This window comes from Mustela putorius, unplaced genomic scaffold, assembly GCF_011764305.1.
Source record: "Mustela putorius furo isolate JIRA1106 unplaced genomic scaffold, ASM1176430v1.1 tig00002044_pilon_pilon_pilon, whole genome shotgun sequence".
Lineage (NCBI taxonomy): Eukaryota > Metazoa > Chordata > Mammalia > Carnivora > Mustelidae > Mustela > Mustela putorius.
Genome location: NW_025421931.1, coordinates 160,352 through 179,521, shown reverse-complemented (window position 1 = coordinate 179,521; position 19,170 = coordinate 160,352). Strand labels below are relative to the sequence as shown.

General features: G+C 37.6%; 1 protein-coding gene and 1 pseudogene across 1 annotated transcript in view; both read right to left on the bottom strand.

Annotated features, from left to right (window-relative positions):
- Positions 1-2,131: 2,131 nt before the first annotated feature.
- The window catches only part of LOC123394225 (ankyrin repeat domain-containing protein 7-like), a 30,898-nt gene continuing 13,859 nt past the window's right edge, over positions 2,132-19,170 (bottom strand). The window contains exons 7-12 of the mRNA XM_045087984.1: positions 13,632-13,668; positions 9,040-9,115; positions 6,468-6,525; positions 6,159-6,360; positions 2,462-2,585; positions 2,132-2,160 (exon numbers count right to left, since the gene is read on the bottom strand). Of these exons, the coding sequence (XP_044943919.1) occupies positions 6,284-6,360; positions 6,468-6,525; positions 9,040-9,115; positions 13,632-13,668 (248 nt within the window). The 3' untranslated portion in view covers positions 2,132-2,160; positions 2,462-2,585; positions 6,159-6,283. The remainder of the gene's footprint in view (positions 2,161-2,461; positions 2,586-6,158; positions 6,361-6,467; positions 6,526-9,039; positions 9,116-13,631; positions 13,669-19,170) is intronic.
- LOC123394226 lies at positions 11,621-13,383 on the bottom strand (annotated as a pseudogene).

Sequence of the window (19,170 nt, the reverse complement as noted above, 5' to 3'; positions counted from 1 at the left end):
CTGCCCCTCCCCACCCCTCTCACATGCTCTCTCTTTCTTTTTCTCTAAAAGTAACAACAACAAGCTCACTGAGAAGGTCTCAAGTGCCAAGTCACTATACTAGGTATCGACCCTAGCACAATGCAAGGGTTAAGGGCATTGATAGCCGTGCAGTCCAAACTCCACATGTAACTTTGGATTCCCCCAAAACTTTACTCATCTCCTATTGAACTTCCTACTTCAAAAGCAATTAGACTTAAAAATAGAAAAAGTGTATATTAAAAACCAAGATATTTAAATAGAAGACCTTAGATCTCTAGAGTAGAGATCATTAGATCTGTAGATCTCATCTACTTCTTAATCCTCATTTGAATATTGACTCTGTAAACTAAGCACGGAAGGTCAGAGTAAATTATAACCTAATGCTGACCTTACCAATAACGTAAAGTCAATTAACACATTTTGTATGTCCTATATATTATATACTGTACTCCTACAATATAAACTAAAGAAGAGGTTATGAAGAAAATCATAAGGAAGAGGAAAAAAATACATTAACAGTACTGTACTGTATCAAATAAATCTGAGTGTAAGTGGACAAACAATTCAAACCCATCTTGTTCAAGGGTCAACTGTATACCTACACAATGTCACTGAAATTTAACATAGCCCAAATTAGAAATCCACCTGCCCATTCTAACTTTCCCCTTCTTTTCTTAACACTACTGCTATTTATTTTATTGCCCTTCAGAAATCTTCACATTTCAAAAAAGGGTCCTCGATATTTAGTAAATCACTAATACTGCTGTGATCATTTTTGTCTCATGTTTCTATAGTGCCCTTAACAGTTTACAAAGTGTTTTCATACTTGTTCATTACACATACCTGAGAGGTAGGTATTAGAACCATTTTTATGAATGAGTTCTGTGACATTCAAACAGGTTAAACAAGTTTTTTCTGGGATCCCACAGCTACCAAGTGACAGAACCTGGATGCCACTGTATCTTTTGACTTCAAACACAGTGCTTGCTGTACTGTATAGCACCTACCTGTCCTAAGAGATCAGGCCCCTTTAAAGCTCCCTCCATAGTCTGTCACCTTAGAAAAGGTCATCGTTACCTTACACTTACGTTTCTGTAAGTAAGGCTGCCACAAAGATACTCAAGGCATACTATTTTAACTATCTGAAATAGTTTTTACCTATTGAAAGCACCACTAAACCAGGGATGCCTAGGCATTTCTGGGATAGAGCCCCAGAAATGGGGAGTGGGGAGCCTGCTTCTCCCTTGCCCTCTGCCCCTCCCCCCACTCATGCTCCCTTTCTCTCTCTCTCTCTCAAATAAATAAATAAAATCTTTTTAAAAATAAATAAAACACCACTAAACCAGTGGTAATAATACCACTAATACCATTATATTACTATAATTTTTATTATAATCACAATGCTCCTTGTAAATCTACTTAACAATCCAAATATAATAGTTTCAGGGGCCCCCCATGGTTCAGTTGAGCTCTGTGCTCAGACTGGAGTCTGCTTCAGATTCTCCCTCTCCCTCCCACTCACTAACTCTCTCTCTCAACTACATAGATACACAAAATATTTTTAAAATATACATATACATATGCATATACATACATACAGATAGATAGATAGATAGACAGACAGATAGATAGATACAGTTTCAAGTCCCAGGTATCATCTTTTCAAATTCCAACTTGTGAAAAACTAAAATCCAAACTCTTTCTAGATCTCATTAGGAGTTTTGCACATCCATATACACCACAGAATCATATATCTGGCCATAAGTGGCCTGGAGTAATTCTTTGGTTATTTAGATAACTTAATTTCAAAACACAAACTAATTCCTTATCACGTCTAAGCCTCCGTTTTCTGCAATACTACTACTACACAGTTTTCATTAGGTTAAGTTTGTAAATTAATAGAACTATATTTGCTGGATTATTATATTTAGCACATAAATATTTTATCAATTACAGGTAAAAATTATAAGGAAATAGTTTTTATAGGCAAATGCAGAGATGAGAGAGTAAAGTCTAAGCATCCCTTTTACGTTTGAAAATCACTCCTTGCTTTTATTTTAAAATAATAATAAAACGGTACCTCAGAATCCCAAGGTGATTCTTCATTTTGTTCTGCAAATCCTAATGCTGACAGCATAGCTATAAAATACAGTCAAAGATACCTTAATGAGAACATGTATTATGAATTTTAAACGTATATACAAGCCTATACCCCCTTCATGAATACTTCAATAAAATAAAAGTAAAAGCAGTAAAGATTTTCAGAGGGTTGAAGAATTTTCAGGAACCAAAAGCTGGTATACATAAAAAGAAAGACAGCAAAAAGAAAAAGAAAAATATCTTAATGAAATGGGGGAATATAACTAGATCTACATACGGTGATATTTCTTATACTAGCATTTAGGCCTAGAAAAAAATGTGGAGATGTTCACTAACTTACCATGTCTATCGTTTTTATCTGCCCTGTCAGCAGAAGTCAAACAGTCATTAAAGGTTTGTGCTTGTGGAACACTTTCAGTGATACCATCGTCCTTTGTTCCAATCGCTGGCCGCTCCTCTCCTTCCTATAAAAACAACACAAAACAAAAGCCCGACTTCAGAAAACATCACATCAATTCACGTGCTCACCCACTCACTCAGAAAGACAAATGCGTCCATCAAGTCATAGGCACTATCCTGGGAGAAGCTGGAAATATAAATAAAAGAGACTGTCATGTATCCTAGTAGGGGTAGAGATGGACAAAAACGAGAACAGAAGAGTATCATTTACTAGTTCTACAGGTGAAGTGAATAAAGCACAGTGAAGGCACAAAGGGGAAAACAGTTGTATATGGGAAGCTCAGGAAATGCTGCAAAGGTAGGGCTGTATCTGGAGAGAGAGACTACACAAAGACAGTGTGAAGGGCATTCTAGAAAAGGTAGAATGAGCAAAAGGATGACGTATGGAATAACACAGTAAGTGACTATAGCTACAGAAGGTGGCAAAACTGGAACACAATTTTTTGGAGTGGGATAGAGAGACAGAATTGGAAAACCAGGACTGAAACAAAAAAGGCAAGTGTGATGCTGGAATATAAACTTTCTCCTTCAGGTAATGGGCATCCACTAAAGAAGCAGAGGAGTTACATCACCACAAATATATTCTAGAAAGCTCACTCTCATAGCAATGTAGAGATGAACATAAAGGAACCCAAGGGGCACCTGGGTGGCTCAGTGGGTTAAAGCCTCTGCCTTTGGCTCAGGGATCATCAGGTCATGATCCCTGATGCGGGTGATCGAACCCCGCATCAGGCTTTCTGCTCAGCGAGGAGCCTGCTTTCTCTTCTTCGCTCTGCCTACTTGTGATCTGTCTGTCAAGTAAATAAATAAAATCTTTGAATTAAAAAAAAGGAACCCAAGCCAGAAGAGGATTTCAAATTATAGGACAGAGAGAGAGGGAATTATATTAAGATATGAAAAATGGGAAGCAGATACAAAATAGTGAATGGAGAGAGTGACTGAATGTGGTGATTTTTTCTTTTTTTGCTTTTTAATATTTTTTAAAGGTTTTATATTTATTTGTCAGAGAGAGAGAGCACAAGCAGGAAGAGAAGCAGGCAGAGAGAGAAGCAGACTCCTCGCTGAGCAAGGAGCCCAATGAGGGACTCAAGCCCAGAACCCCGAGATCCTGACCTGAGCTGAAGGCAGACGCTTAACTGACTAAGCCACCCAGGTGTCCCTTTTTCTAATTTAAATTCAATTAATTAACATATAATGTATTATTGGATTCAAAGGTAGAGATGCGATGTTTTTTTCTAAAAGATATAATTTATTTATATTTAGAAGGAGAGGGTGTGCATGCAGGTGGAGGGGCAGAGGAAGAGGAAGAGAGAGAATCCTCAAGTAGACTCCCTACTCAGTATGGGGGCCGACCAGGGGCTTCATACCAGGACCCTGAGATCATGACCTGAGCAACACCAACAGTCAGATGCTTAACCGAGCAAGCCACCAAAGTGTCCCTGGATGTAGTAATTTCAGGGAAGTTTGGAGTCCAGGATTTTTCCTACTTCAGTGTTTCAGTGGTGCTATCTACTAGGATGGGGAAAACAAATGACAGAGCAGATTACAAAAAGCCAGGGAAGAAGAAAGCATCAGAAACAATGTCTTCAATCTGGGACATACCAAATTTGAAGCACCCCAGAGCCTTTTTTTTTTTTAAAGATTTTATTTATTTGTTTGTTGGAGACAGGGAGTACAAGTAGAGGGAGGGGCAGGCAGAGAGAGAAGCAGGCTACCCGCTGAACAAGAAGCCCAATGCAGGACTCAATCCCAGCACCCTGGGATCAAAACCTGAACCAAAGATAGATGCTTAACTAACTGAGCCACCCAGACATCCTGAAGCACCCAGAAGACTTATGAAGAAATTTCTAGACAAATACATTTGGAGTAGGAAAAATGACATTACTCATGATGTGAAAAAGATAAATATCGGGTGCCTGGGTGGCTCAGTGGGTTGAGCCTCTGCCTTCAGCCCAGGTCACGATCCCAGGGTTCTGGGATCGAGCCTCGCATTGGGCTCTCTGCTCAGTAGAGAGCCTGCCTCCACTCTCTCTCTGCCTGCCTCTCTGCCTACTTGTGATCTCTGTCTGTCAAATAAATAAATAAAATCTTTAAAAAAATTATATTTTTTCTTTAAGAGTGTTGCACCTTAAAATTTATTTCATTTAATGGATAAAGATTAAGAACCTCACTTACATAGTCATAAATTTCAGTTTTGAGTAATGAAAAGACTACGTAAGGTGTTTACTTCTCTCCTCTCTTTATTCTCAAAAAGATCTAAAACTTTCCAAGATTACACCACACAGTACATAAATTAGAAGCCACAAGAAAGAGCACCTGGTTGGCTCAGTTGGTTAAGCATCTGCCCTCAGCTCATGAAGGTCATGATCCCAGGCTCATGGGATCAAGTCCTTCATCAGGCTCCCTACTCAGTAGGGAGTCTGCTTCTCCACTGCCCCTCCCCCTGCTCTTGTACTCTCTCTCACACACACAGAAAATAAATAAAATCCAAGATGCCCTTCAACGGACGAATGGATAAGGAAGATGTGGTCCATATACATTATGGAGTATTATGCCTCCATCAGAAAGGATGAATACCCGACTTTTGTAGCAACATGGACAGGACTGGAAGAGATTATGCTGAGTGAAATAAGTCAAGCAGAGAGAGTCAATTATCATATGGTTTCACTTATTTGTGGAGCATAACAAATATCATGGAGGACAAGGAGTGTTAGAGAGGAGAAGGGAGTTGGGGTAAATTGGAAGGGGAGGTGAATCATGAGAGACTATGGACTCTGAAAAACAATCTGAGGGATTAAAGTGGCAGGGGGGTGTGGGAGGTTGGGGTACCAGGTGGTGGGTATTATAGAGGGCACGGATTGCATAGAGCACTGGGTTGGTAAAAAAAAATAATGAATACTGTTTTTCTGAAAATAAATAAATTGAAAAAATTAAAAAAAAAGGATAATGGCCAAAATTCAAAATTCATAATAAATCTGATTAAGGCCTAAAACAGATTTCACTTTGCATTATCTATAAACACAGGATTTGCTAAATTACATATACAATATAACACTTTATCAACTTAAAAGTAAGAATAAAATTTTCCTCCACTTCTTCATAGAAATAAGCTGTAATCATTCAGAGGAGTGAGCATTTTTTTATTACCTGACTCCGTTTTCTTAATTGACACTTGAAATGATTTCTACCATATTTTATAATGTAGAGTATCTGCTCTCCCGTAGCCCCACAACTGCTATTGTGTTTTTATAATAATCTCTCTGAACTTTGCAAGCTTTACAGTCATCTAGCCCTTCTTAAATGAATTCTTTCCCTTCACCTCCTCCCTCATCTTCATATTCCATCTATAGCTGTTCTTTCCAGTTGCTCTGTAATTCTTTCCTCCCATAATGGCATACCTAAGAACTGTTCACTCCCACCAGACTTTATAAATCTCAATCCAATTACCTCTCTTCCAGTATGACACTGCTTTCTCTTATGATCTTGAGGACTTCCCTTTCTTCCTAAGATTCTTTTCATTAGAAGGATCAAGACAATAAAATATGAACAGGGAAAAAGTTTAAAATGAAACAACTTACCTTTGTAAGACCAAGGCCTAACGATGTGAAAGGAGGTTTTAGAATAGAATCAGGCGATGGCAAAGCAGGAGGAGAAGAGTCACAGATGTCACCAGATGGTTTGGAAAAAAACACCAACTGTATCGTCACATTTGTTTTTCAGAATTATCATGCTCAGATAAAGTTTTATCTCCCGGTGATAGAAGGCCAAGTTCTATTTCCACTTAGTAAAAAAAAAAAATAAAGAGTATATGAAAATATCTGTAATTTCAAGTTACTAACACAAGAATGGACAAAAATCAGTGCATAACAAGTCTTCAAACAGCTTACATTTCTTGAAAAGCTGAGAAGCATTCATTAGTTTTCTTAAGTTTGGTTTTGGGGTATTCTAGAAAAGAAATTAATAGTATTAAGGATTACAAATAACACATTTGGTAAAATAATTATAATATTCACCATTGTCAAATGAGCACCATTACACAAAGAACATGGGTTTTGGAATCATTCACATGTAGATTCAAATCTCAGTTCTGCCATTTACTAGCCTACATTTTCTCCTGGGGTGAGGATTAGGAGAGATGTGTGTGTTCCAAAATTCATTGTTTATGCACCACACCCAGTGCTCCATGCAATACGTGCCCTCCTTAAAACCCACCACCAAGCTCAACCAACCTCCCATGCCAGCCCCTACAAAACCCTCCAATTGTTTTTCAGAGTCCATAGTCTCTCATGGTTCTTCTCCCCTTCCAATTTCTCTCAACTCCCTTCTCCTCTCCATCTCTCTATGCCCTCCATGTTATTTCTTATGCTCCACAAGTAAGTGAAACCATATGATAATTGACTCTCTCTGCTTGATTTATTTCATGTAGCATAATCTCCTCTAGTCCCATCCATGTTCATACAAAAGTTGGGTACACATCTTTTCTGATGGAGGCATAATACTCCATAGTGTATATGGACCACATCTTCTTTATCCATTCAACCGTTGAAGGGCATCTTGGTTCTTTCCACAGTTTGGCGACTGTGGCCATTGCTGCTATGAACGTTGGGGTAAAGATGGCCCTTCTGTTCACTACATCTGTATCTTTGGGGTAAATATCCAGCAGTGCAACTGCAAGGTCATCGGGTAGCACAGTTTTCCAATGTGGCTGCACCAACTTGCATTCCCACCAACACTGTAAGAAGTTTCCCCTTTCTCCACATCTTCTCCAACACTTGTTGTTTACTGTCTTGTTGATTTTGGCCATTCTAACTGGTGTAAGGTGGTATCTCAATGTGTTTTTGCTTTGAATCTCTCTGATGTCTAATGATGATGATGAACACATGGAACTGGCACAAAAAGAGACACATAGACCAGTGGAACAGAATAGAGTCCATATATGGACCCTCAACTCTATGGTCAAATAATCTTCAACAAAGCAGGAAAAAAAAATACAGGAGAAAAAAGATAGACTCTCTATCTAAAATTCTAAGCTCACAATTAAAGAATAGTAAAAAATAGATTGTAACCTTCTTTCTCATTTATTTCCTCAACATAATTCATTTGCACTTATACATCCTAAACATGAAGAGGGAATATAAATTTTTAAATTATGTATTTCAAAAATTTTTTATATTTAATTATGACATATTATGCACATTACATTATTTATATAACATTCCATTATACAGAATTCCATCTGTCTGCTCATTAATTCACATTCAAAAAATATTAAAATTGCTTCTTCAAGCAAGCTTTTATTCTAGGTGTTCCAGGAGATGCACAATTATGTTTCCTAAAATCCAATAGCTTATAATGATGCAGGAGCTTTTTATTTTATTTTATTTTAAAGATTTTATTATTTTTTTGTCAGAGAGAGAGAGAGAGAGAGCGAGAGCGAGCACAGGCAGACAGCATGGCAGGCAGAGTCAGAGGGAGAAGCAGGCTCCCTGCGGAGCAAGGAGCCCGATGTGGGACTCGATCCCAGGACGCTGGGATCATGATCTGAGCTGAAGGCAGCTGCTTAACCAACTGAGCCACCCAGGCGTCCCATGATGCAGGAGCTTTAACATGAATATTTAAATAAATATAAAGTGACTAAAAGTTTGAATCTTAGAATCTGATACTAAGATTATGAGTAGATATTTTTGAAAAACTGTAATATAAAAGATTTCTGAAATTAGACATTTTACCATATGGGTATGAAAAGCCTCTGCTTCTAGTGTTAATTATTTTTTTAGGCAAAACGTGTATTCTTCACTTAGATAAAGAGTTTTAACTAAACTCTTTATGGAATTATTTTGAAAACACAGTAGAATGTGTTAAGTAGAATTTAAATTTCTAAATTTCCACAATTTCCAATCTTATTTTGGTCTAAATGTAGAACAAGGGAAAGAAATAGCAAAAAAAAAAAAAAAAAAAAAAAAAAAAAACTTTTCATAAAACTGTATGCTACCAAAATAAAAAATGTCCAAGAAAAAAAAATCTGTAATAAATAACTGGGTCCACTAAAGATTCATTTAGGAATGAGTATTATAAAAGTCATGTTAGAAGAAAAGAAAAAGAGAGATAAAGAGAAAAAGAGAAAGGAAAAGAAAGAAAAGTCATGATAAGATAATTTAAAACTCACAGTAAGAATCCTTATCCTTGACCAAATGTCGTATTTCCTCCATCATGGGAAAGCTTTTCCCGATATCATTTTCCTGTCATTATATATTTCCAGCCCATTTTTTCTAACTTTGATATTTAACAGAGTTAAAAAAAATTCAACTTGTCATATTTCTATCAAGTGGTTTGTTCTGACCAACTTTCCACTTCAAACATAAAATGATGATAGGCAGGCCACTGCTAAGTTTTAAGAGAAAATAATACACAAGACTAAATTCAGAGCAGAAAAATTAATTTCACAAGAGAGTATATTACCTTCATATTGAAACTTAAGTCTTCATCATCTGATGTAGGCCATGAAGCATTATCATCACCAGGTTTAACGGAAATACTTTAGAGCAAAAATATACAACAAAAACAAGTTAATGAAAAAAAAATCAAGTGAAAGGTCATCTATTTATTTATTGAATGAAGTTTCTTGATGTAATTGAACTTTAGCCTCTGTTTTTGTTATTAAGTTTTTATTTTAATTCCAGTATCACACTGTGCTGTATTAGTTTCATGTATACAATATAATGATATGGTAATTCCATCACCCAGCGCTCAGCACGACAAGTGCATTCCTTAACCCTTAGCTCCTATTTCACCTGTTTCCCTACCCATCTCCCCTCTGGTAACCATCAACTTGTTCACTATGGTTAAGAGTCAGTTTCTTGGTTGTCTGTCTCTCGCTTTTTGTTGTTTTTTTTTTCTTTGCTCATTTCTATTGTTTCTTAAATTCTACATATGAGTAAAATCATATGGTATTTGTCTTTCTCTGACTTAACTCCACTTAGCACAATACTCTCTAGTTCCCTCTATTTCACTGAAATGGCAAAATTTCATTTTTTCTATGGCTGAATATTCCATTGTATATATATGTGCCACTTCTTTATCCATTCATCTCTCAATGGACACTCGGGCTGACTATTGTAACTAATGCTGTAGTAACCATAGGGGTACATGTATCCATTCAAATTGGTATTTTCCTATTTTGGGGCATAAATACCCAATAGTGTGATTACTGGATTGTAGGGTAGTTCAGTTTTTACCTTTTGGAGGAAACGCCATACTGTTTCCACAGTGGCTGCATTAGTTTGCATTCACACCGATAATCCAAGACGATTCCTTTTTCTCCACATACATGCCAACATTGTTATTTATGTTTTTTATTTTAGCCATTCTGACAGGTAGGCAGTGGTATCTCATTGTAGTTTGATTTCCATTTCCCTGAAGCTGAGTGATGCTGAGTATCTTCTTAGGTGCCTGTTGGTCATTGTGTGTTTTTTTCTTTGGAAAAATGTCTGTTCATGTCTTCTGATAATTTTTAAATTGGGTTGTGTTTTTGGTGCTGAGTTCTATCAGTTCTTTTTATTTGTATACTAACCCTTTATTGGCTATGTCATTTGCAAATATCTGCTCCTATTCCATAGGTTGCCTTTTCATTGTGTGGACTGATCCCTTCACTGTGTAAAAGCTTTTGATTTTGACGTAGTCCCAACAGTTTGCTTTGCTTTTACTGCTCCTGAGGCAAGAGCAGTAAAAGCAAAAATAAACAGAAACAGACCCAGAAATACAGAGAATTCTGTATCACCCGAAGAGAATGGGGTGGGAAGATGGACAAAATGGGTAAAGGGGAATGGGAGGTTCAAGATTCCAGTTACAGTAAGTCACAGGGATACAAGTACAGCATAGCCCTACAACAAGTGCAGGGCTCAGTGGTACCCTCCAAACTTTTAAATCTTTAGCCTATGAAAGCAGATTCCCAAAACAAGCACAGCATCAAATGATCAAGAGTAGAAGCCATTTCCTGCTCCTGGATGACAAGCTAAACTGAAAGTCATCCATGTAATCATCTCAATGTAGACATGTTACCAACTACCCAAATGAAGTCTGTTACTGATTTGACAGCCAGTCCTAGCCCACCAAACCCTACAAGTACATGGGAAGGACATCAGAGTATTAGAAAAAGAGGTGGAGTGAGGAGACCCCTACCTTGGGCCATATATCTGTGTGGTTCAGAATCTCCATTCCCCCATTACTCGAGAGGATCTAATCCAAGATTGGGCTGGAAGTAGTAGTAGTACAGCATTCCTATATGCTGTAAAAAGCCTTCCCTGTGGCTCAAATGATTTTAATACCTCTCAACAGAAAACCCGAAGTATGCTAGTTCATTCAATTCAACCAACCAACAAAAAAACTGCTCATGATTCTCTTGAACCCTCTATTTTAATGTGCTTTTCTAAACTCCCAATATCCCGTATCCTTCATTCCTTTCTGTGTGTGTGTGTGTGTCCCTCATTTCTGTAAGCCATCTTGATCTAACTTATAAGCCCAAATATTCTGACATCTTTTCGAAAACTCTTATTCCCATCCAACCCAGTGTCGTTATTCTTGAAACTCGACCTCTCCTGCCAATTCCTTCCTTACGCACCTTCACTGTGTTCACTAGACCCACTCCCCATCTTTCTATTATTAAAACATTCACCTATTACGATGAGGAAAAAAGGAAAAAACATGAATGTAAATCTCATTTCTGTCACTTATCATATCCAAGTAAGTCATTTTAATCTCTTTTGCATTTCAAATTCTCCATTTAAATAATCACTTGGTGAGGATGTTAAACACAGGTTGTAGTACCAGAGGGTATTTTGATTAATTCATCTCTAAGATGCCCTAAAATCATGAAATTCTATGTGCTTTTGATTTTGTCTACAGAAAAACAGAGAATACTTACCTGGAAGAAAGGGAAAAAATTGATGGAACAAAAGAAACACCAAGAAAAGCAGAGAAGAAAGAAAAAAGAAAAAAATGAGAAAAGATTGTAGAAAAGTCAAGAGAGAAAAAAGAAAAAAAAATCTACAAAAAAGAAAAGGCTTCAAGGAACTGGTCAAGGGACAAGTCTAAAGGGAAAACTAGACGGGGAAGTCAGTAAACAGGAATCATTTAGAAATATCCTCTAAATAGATGATAAAATTAATTAACGTATCATGGCCTACACCTAGATTACATATCCATCACTTCTGGAAAAAGCATTCATCTCAAGGAGAGAAGACATCTCTTTATCTAAGAACTTGCCTGATTAGGTCATGCTTATGTAAAAGCTATGTACTATGGCCATAGGTAATGAGAGCCATCCTAAAATCTTTGACAGTAAAAACAAGAGACTAGTTGCCACTGCACTAATTACCCCTAGTTATCACTAGTTGTCAAATATATTAGAACAAATGCTTGGACTAACCTGGTTTCTTAGGAAAACTCTAAATCAGCAAACACATAACTAAATCTGACTTTCTGAGCTGATCTGACTAGGATCTGTACCTTAACCTCAGTGCTGCTGAGGGACAAAAGAATTGATGTGGGACTCATGCAGGCTGACAGGCAAATCGTGGGTCTACTACTCTTTTTTTTTTTTTTTTTACATTAAAGGATTCGTTTATATTATGATACTTCTTAAACAGAAACACAATTCAAATATAAACACACTTGTAAAACTCTTATTCTCTTAATCAAACCTTTGTTGACTACCACAATTAGCTACTAGCAGCATTTGGATGCAAAGGTTTCACTTGTGCTACTCTAGACAAGCCAAAGCAGAGACTCTGATTTGGAGACTTAACAGACACCCCTGCCAGTGGGCTCCTGCTGCTGTTGCTGCTGCTGTTGCTACTTCCAGACAGCGCTGGTGGCATCTACGTAGGTTTTCTGCTTCCAGCTGAAGGTTTGCATATTTGTAATGGTTTCCAAATGGCCTCTTCACTGATAAAGCCTTTTATGGTGAAGGTTGAGATTGATTTCAGGGCAGCTGGAGCACGGTCTCTTGAAGTCACTTCCAAAGTGACTTTGGATCACGTTTGGATTGAGGTTTCTTCTCCTTTTTTTCAAGTGGGGATTTTACTTTCACTTCTTTCTTTTTAATTTATTCCACTTTTTTTCTCCCACAATGAAGTTTGCATCATCATCTTCACTTTCCCTAAAATCAGACTCATCCTCAGACTCTCCACCAGTGGGTTGGTTCAGAGTCGTCAGCACTACCGCCATGACTGCCTTCCGAAAGACTCTTCCTCTGCTGTACCACAGCTTTTGATGCTGCTTTTCTTTTCCCTTGAGCACCGCACACATCATCTCCCTCGGTAAGCTTATCTCAATCTAAATCATCACTGGGTACACTGCAATCGGAGAGGTGGGGAGCCTTAGTCATTATCCCAATTTCGCTGCTGCCACATTTTTTTGGTGCTTGTATCTCGAGCCTCTCCCCCATCAATGGTGACCGCTGGAAGTTCCTTCACTGATAAAGCTAGCGCCACTTCTAAGTCTCGCTGGTAAAGTTCGTCACCTATAGCCATCCTTTTTTAGGTGTTTTCTCTTGTAGTGGGATATCTTCTTTCTGGACATTCTTCAGTTTCTAGTATTAACTCCTTTGGTATTGTTCTGGGCTTCTTATTCAAAGGTGAGGTTGCAGAAACAAAGTCATCATCACATTTGAAAATTTGAAGAATTTTCAAACTGAGTAGCTGACTAGTTTCTTAGGCCTCATGGGGGGCACCATGGCACCCTCCAAGACCAAAAATTTACAGCGTTCAAGCTCTTGTTAGCAGCAGTGGCGGTTTCTGGGTCTGCTACTCTCTTTAACTATAGAATCATAGGTCAATTAATCAATGTTTCTGAACCACAGCTGACTAAATAATAAAAAAAATAGGCTGTAACAGCACATCTAGTTTGTGATGCTATTGTAATGACTATATAATAATAAATGTCAAGCACATAATATAGTGCCTAACACACAGTAGAACTCTCAACAAATGCTTTTCTCTGCATTCCCTTGTTAACACAGAATTTGTTAAAAAAAAAATCCACAAAAATCCTACCTGCTTAAAGAGTCTTCTTCAGAAGTCTTATTCGCCACTAAAGAAAAAAGCAAAGTACATTTTAAAAATCAACAACAGAAAAATACAGAATATTCAAATTGTAAGACTGATGTTGTATTAAAAAGTATTCTTCGGGACCAAACCTGGCAACCACACTGGAGTGAATATTAATTATACTATTGGCAGGCAGGAAACTCGCTAAATATGTTACTTTCTCCTCTACATTTACCAAATGGAAGAAAAGAATGGTATTTATTGGAATTTGATACCTACAAGTGGATGTTTATTATGACCACAATTTTAACCAAACCCTTGAGACTAACAGAAAATGGTGTCATTAGCAGAATCATCCTCATAGACTGACAAAGTCAGGATTCTTCTGGATTCTTCAGGACTTTCACTATGAGGTACAGTTAAAAGAGACTATAATTATTTTGCTGTAACACAACAGAATTCTCCAGATCTCCAGCAGGGGCTGTTAAGTTTAGGGTGAAACACCTCATCACAAAGTTTGGTCTACAGCCACTCTACTTTGCAGCATGGCAAAACATAGCAAACAGACTCTCTCTGGCCTTATTTCCAATTGCAAGGTAAGTATGAAAGCTTTTAGCGATTTTAGTGATTCTGGTTCTATAAAGTATAACCTCTTGAGTCGACCTACTTTCATTGCTGGAGAGTCTATCTGGATCCACCTCTTAGACCAGAATGGTACCAAAGATTAGTGCTAGGTAGCAGGATATGACGTCATTGTTCTCAACCTTCCCCACTATGTGACAAACATCTGTAGAAATCACACTTTTTCAGTCTGTAAGGCATATGTCATCAGATCCTACACTGATGAACATAACCAAGGACAAAGATTATCTTGAATCACTATATTCAATTACCTCGGAATTTTAATTTTTTAAAACATTGGAGAAGATATCCACTGTATGATTGCAACTGTATGACATTCTGGTAAAAGTAAAACTTTTTAAGTTAGGAGACAAGGGTTGTGACAAGGGGAACAGGCACAGCACAGAGAACTTTTAAGGCAGTGAAACTATTCTATGTGATACCACATGGTAGATACATGTCATCACACATTTGTTAAAACCCATAGAATGTACAACACCAAGAATGAACCCTGATGTAAATTATGGACTGTGGAGGATAAAGATGAGCTAATATAAATATAACAATGTACCACTGTGGTTCAGGATGTTGACAACAAGAAGGCTACACGTGTAGAGGAACATGCGGTAAATGGAAACTCTCTGTACTTTCTGCGATATTTTGCAAAGGACTTGAAAATGCTGTAAAAAATAAGGTCTATTTACTGTGAAGGAAAAAAAAAAAAAGGTATCCATTGAGACTGTTAAGTGTTGGTACAAACCAGGTGATTTATCAAGCATTTACTATTTGATTTCCTTCCGGGAACCATAATTTTGATATATGCTAGGGAGAAGATGCCTACATGATTATCACTTAAAGAAAACTTCAGGCACTGAGTATCTGTAAGATTCTTGTATTGGCAGACAACATCTCACACGAGTTGTCGTGATTTAATGCTGGAGGAATTAAGCACACCCATAGGCCGAGGATTCTTAGAAGCCTGCACTTGGCTTCCTCTAGACTTCACTCCATGCACCTTTTCTCTGCTGATTTTGCTTTGTATCATTTCACCGTAATAAACCGCAGGCATGCGTACAAATATGCTGAGACATGCGAGTTCCTCCAGTGAATAACCAAACCTGGGTATCATTTTGGGAGTCTCTAATACCAATGCATCATATGGAATTTTTATGATTAAGGTTGATGTTTTAAGACACGATTACAGTTAGAAGGTTATTTCACAGAATACCTTTCCTTGAATCTGTTTTTCTTAGAATTTGCCTGGGGGACTGCTGTATTTGAATCCATTTGAATAAAGGCATAAAAGGAATAGATGAAATAATGTCAGAAAATAATGTGAAACAAGCAACAATCGTATTTTAATTGGGGAAAAAAAGAGAATTCTGATGATTACGAATATGTCCTACAGTACAAAAGTTCCTATAAAAAAACTAAAAGGTCACATAAATTTTCTGCAACTAAATAGGGCTTAATTCACTTCTATTGTAGTTATGAATCGATAAGGTAAGGAATAATTATAGAAAAAAAAATATATTTTTTATATATATAAAATATATAGAAAAATATATCATACACAGTATAATAACACACTATTGGTTCTAGAGGTTTTTGGTTTCCACTCATTTTCTTAATTTCTTATAGAATTAGAAACAGTTCACCTATTAAAGGCAGTTGTTGACAATCTGCTCAAAAACTCAGAAATACTACATTCAAAATGTAGGATGAGTTATCCACTCCAGCCTGAAAATAGTGGATTTGATCGTTAGAGATCAACAGAATTCATTTGGGGAAAAACAAAGTGAGTTATCTTATATACATAGATGGTTAAAAACTTGTCAATCTATTTGGCCACATATTCTTGTTAAGCCATAGTTTACCAATTTCTGAAAAAATACAAAAGCATGTCACATTAAAACTGTTATCAGGTAAAAATTTCCGATAATCCAGAAAATGCTTTCAATCTTGGCTAAACATCATCACTAACTCTGTCTCTGTGGTACAGGTACAAAGAAGTTAAGCACAAGAAACAACAAAATATGAAATACATTTTAGATGGGGTAGCCTGTTACCTTAGGAGGAAATATACATATAGTAGAAATGTGTTCCAATAGTGATAGATTCCAAGACAGTTTTCCTTAGTGCTTTCTTTACAGATGATATTCAGAAAGAAGCAGTAAAAGTAAAGATATAAGAAGAAGGCAAATTAAAGAGGATGGAGAGAGACAGCACTAACAAAAATAGTCCAGTACTGACGTTTTTTACTGACACAGAATCCCTAGCAAGTGAGAACTGGTATATTCAGCATATCACCTTATATTTCCTCCTTGATATTATACTAGTTTTCTGCAATAAAATACTTAACAGAGGTCAGTTTCTCCCAAACTGCGGGTCTGTATAAAGTATTTCTGATCAAATTTGAAACTGTCAAAAGACAGCTGCATCGTGATTCCATTTCAGAGATAGGGCCTGACAGCGGCTTCCTGCCTATTGCTTCCAGATTTTTGTCCTAGTATTCATCCACGAGAGTGTACCAGGGACTTGAAGAAAAGCTCAAGTATCTCTACACAAAACAGGTAAGAAAGACAACACTTTTCCTCACACTTGACCCCTAGGTTTTGACAATTATGGAAAAATGTTGGCCAGTCTACTCACCAGGCCAGACCATTTCCCCTTGACCCTGTCCAGGTAGATACGGCAGTTAGAAAAAAAAAAACACTTGTTGTGTTATTTTTCCATATTTGAACACAGAATATACCAGTCACATAAATAACAGACCTTACAACTCAAAAATGGTTCTTTTGAAAAGGTTACCACCAAAGAACTTTTAAAAGTTAAATCCAACTTTTTTTAGTGATTTTGATACAATTAATACTCCATGAAATATTTTTTTTCAATTTTTTCAACATTTCCTCTAATTCCTCTCCTAAGTTTCCCCAGCCACTTCTCAGTCTTCTCTACCAAGTCTTACACCTCTATCCACACTTTATATACTGGTATTCCCAGGCTTTGTTCACTGGCCTTCGTCTATTTCTATATGTTTTCCATCATGGACAAGCTCAATCTTTGTCCAAGCTATGACTTTGCCTAATAATTCTAATCAGTTTATTTCAAATCAGCACCTACAAACTTGAGGCTCTGTCTCCAGCTAGAAACTCCTAGTATTCAATTATCCAGTTACTAAAAATATTCTACATGGATATTCCATCAAATTCAACATATACAGAAAATCCCTGGTCTTCCCTATTCCCACTGCACTCCGATAAAGTCCTACTCATTCTTCATGGCAAGTTTAAATGTTAGTGCACAACCTGGAAATATATGACTCTTCTACGATTTCTTCTTCCCCCTCCCCTTTTTTAAGATTTTATTTATTTGACAGAGAGACAGCGAGAGGGGGAACACAAGCAGGGGGAGTGGGAGGGGGAGAAGCAGGCTTCCCATGGAGCAGGGACCCCAATGTGGGGCTTTATCCCAGGACCTTGGGATCATGACCTGAGCTGAAGGCAGCTACTTAATGACTGAGCCACCCAGGCATCCCCCTCTCTCCTCTTTCTACATTCAATAATCATGAAACTGTATTAACTATACTTCTTTTCTATCATTGCTTTATATTTCCCCTGCCACTGCCCTACACAAACATGACCTCTTAATTGATGACTTCCAGAAGGGGAAAAAAAACCCACCAACTAGTATTGCTATTTATTAAATGAATAAAAAGTTTTTAAGCAAAACAAATGAGAAAGGTGGCACCTGGGTGACTCAGTTAAGCATCTGCCTTCACCTCAAGTCATGGTCTCAGGGTCCTGGGATCAAGCCCCATACCAGGCTCCCTGCTCAATGGGGAGTCTGCTTCTCCCTCTCCCTCTGCCCCTCTGCCCCACTTGTGCTCTCTCTCAAATAAATAAAATCTTTTGAAAAGTTTGAAATTTTTAAAAAACGAGAAAGACATAAGGCCTAGAAAAAGAACAACATTGTAAATTGAATAAATTGAGCCTCCTGACTTTTTCAGTATAGAGGAGTGAACATTTCATAATGGACTGATACTAGACTAAGGAAATATAAGCGTCCTTTATCTTCCAGTCTCTTTACATGGTTTTTTTCCAATCTATCCTCCACATGAGGGGTGACCAAACTATGGCCACAGGCCAAGTCAGACCAGTCACGTGCCTGTGCCCCCATAAAACTTTATTTACAGAACCAGATGGTTGGCTCTTGCTATTCACCTACGTATTGCTAGGCTGCTTTCACACTATAGTGGTAGTTGTAGTTGAAAAACGACAGGGCCTAAAATATTCACTATCTGGCCCTTTAGAGAAAAATCTTGGTGATCACTATTTTGTGCCACAACCAGAAGACCCTAATTCAAATCTAATCTTGTTACCCTTCTGCTTCACATTCTCCAGTGAAGTACTGCTCCATCAAGTACTGCTGGCTCCCTCCCCAATAACCATGCCATAGTCTTCATTCTTGCTGGAAAACCACAACTTTATTTGGATATTTATTGTCCCAAACACGAAGCCGCCTTACCACAGCTTCAAAAGAAAAAAAGATTATTCTAAGCTAATCACAGTACCTGGTCTACCAGTGGCTGGTTTAGGAACAAGCATGTGATATAACCTAGCTTATAAGATGTTAGAGGAAAGTTGCTGCAAGCCTCTGAGTTTTCTTCCTATTTAAAAGAAACATATAGGGGAGCCTGGGTGATTCAGTTGTTAAGCGTCAGCCTTCAGCTCGGGTCATGATTTCAGGGTCCTGGGATCCAGCCCCACATCAGGCTCCCTGCTCAGCAAGAGGCCTGCTTCTCCCTCTGCCGCTTCCCCCTGCTTGTATTCCCTCTCTGTCTGTCTCTCTCTGTCAAATAAATAAACAAAATCTTAAAAAAAAAAAAAAAAAAAAAAAACAAACATATAAAGAAAAACAGTCC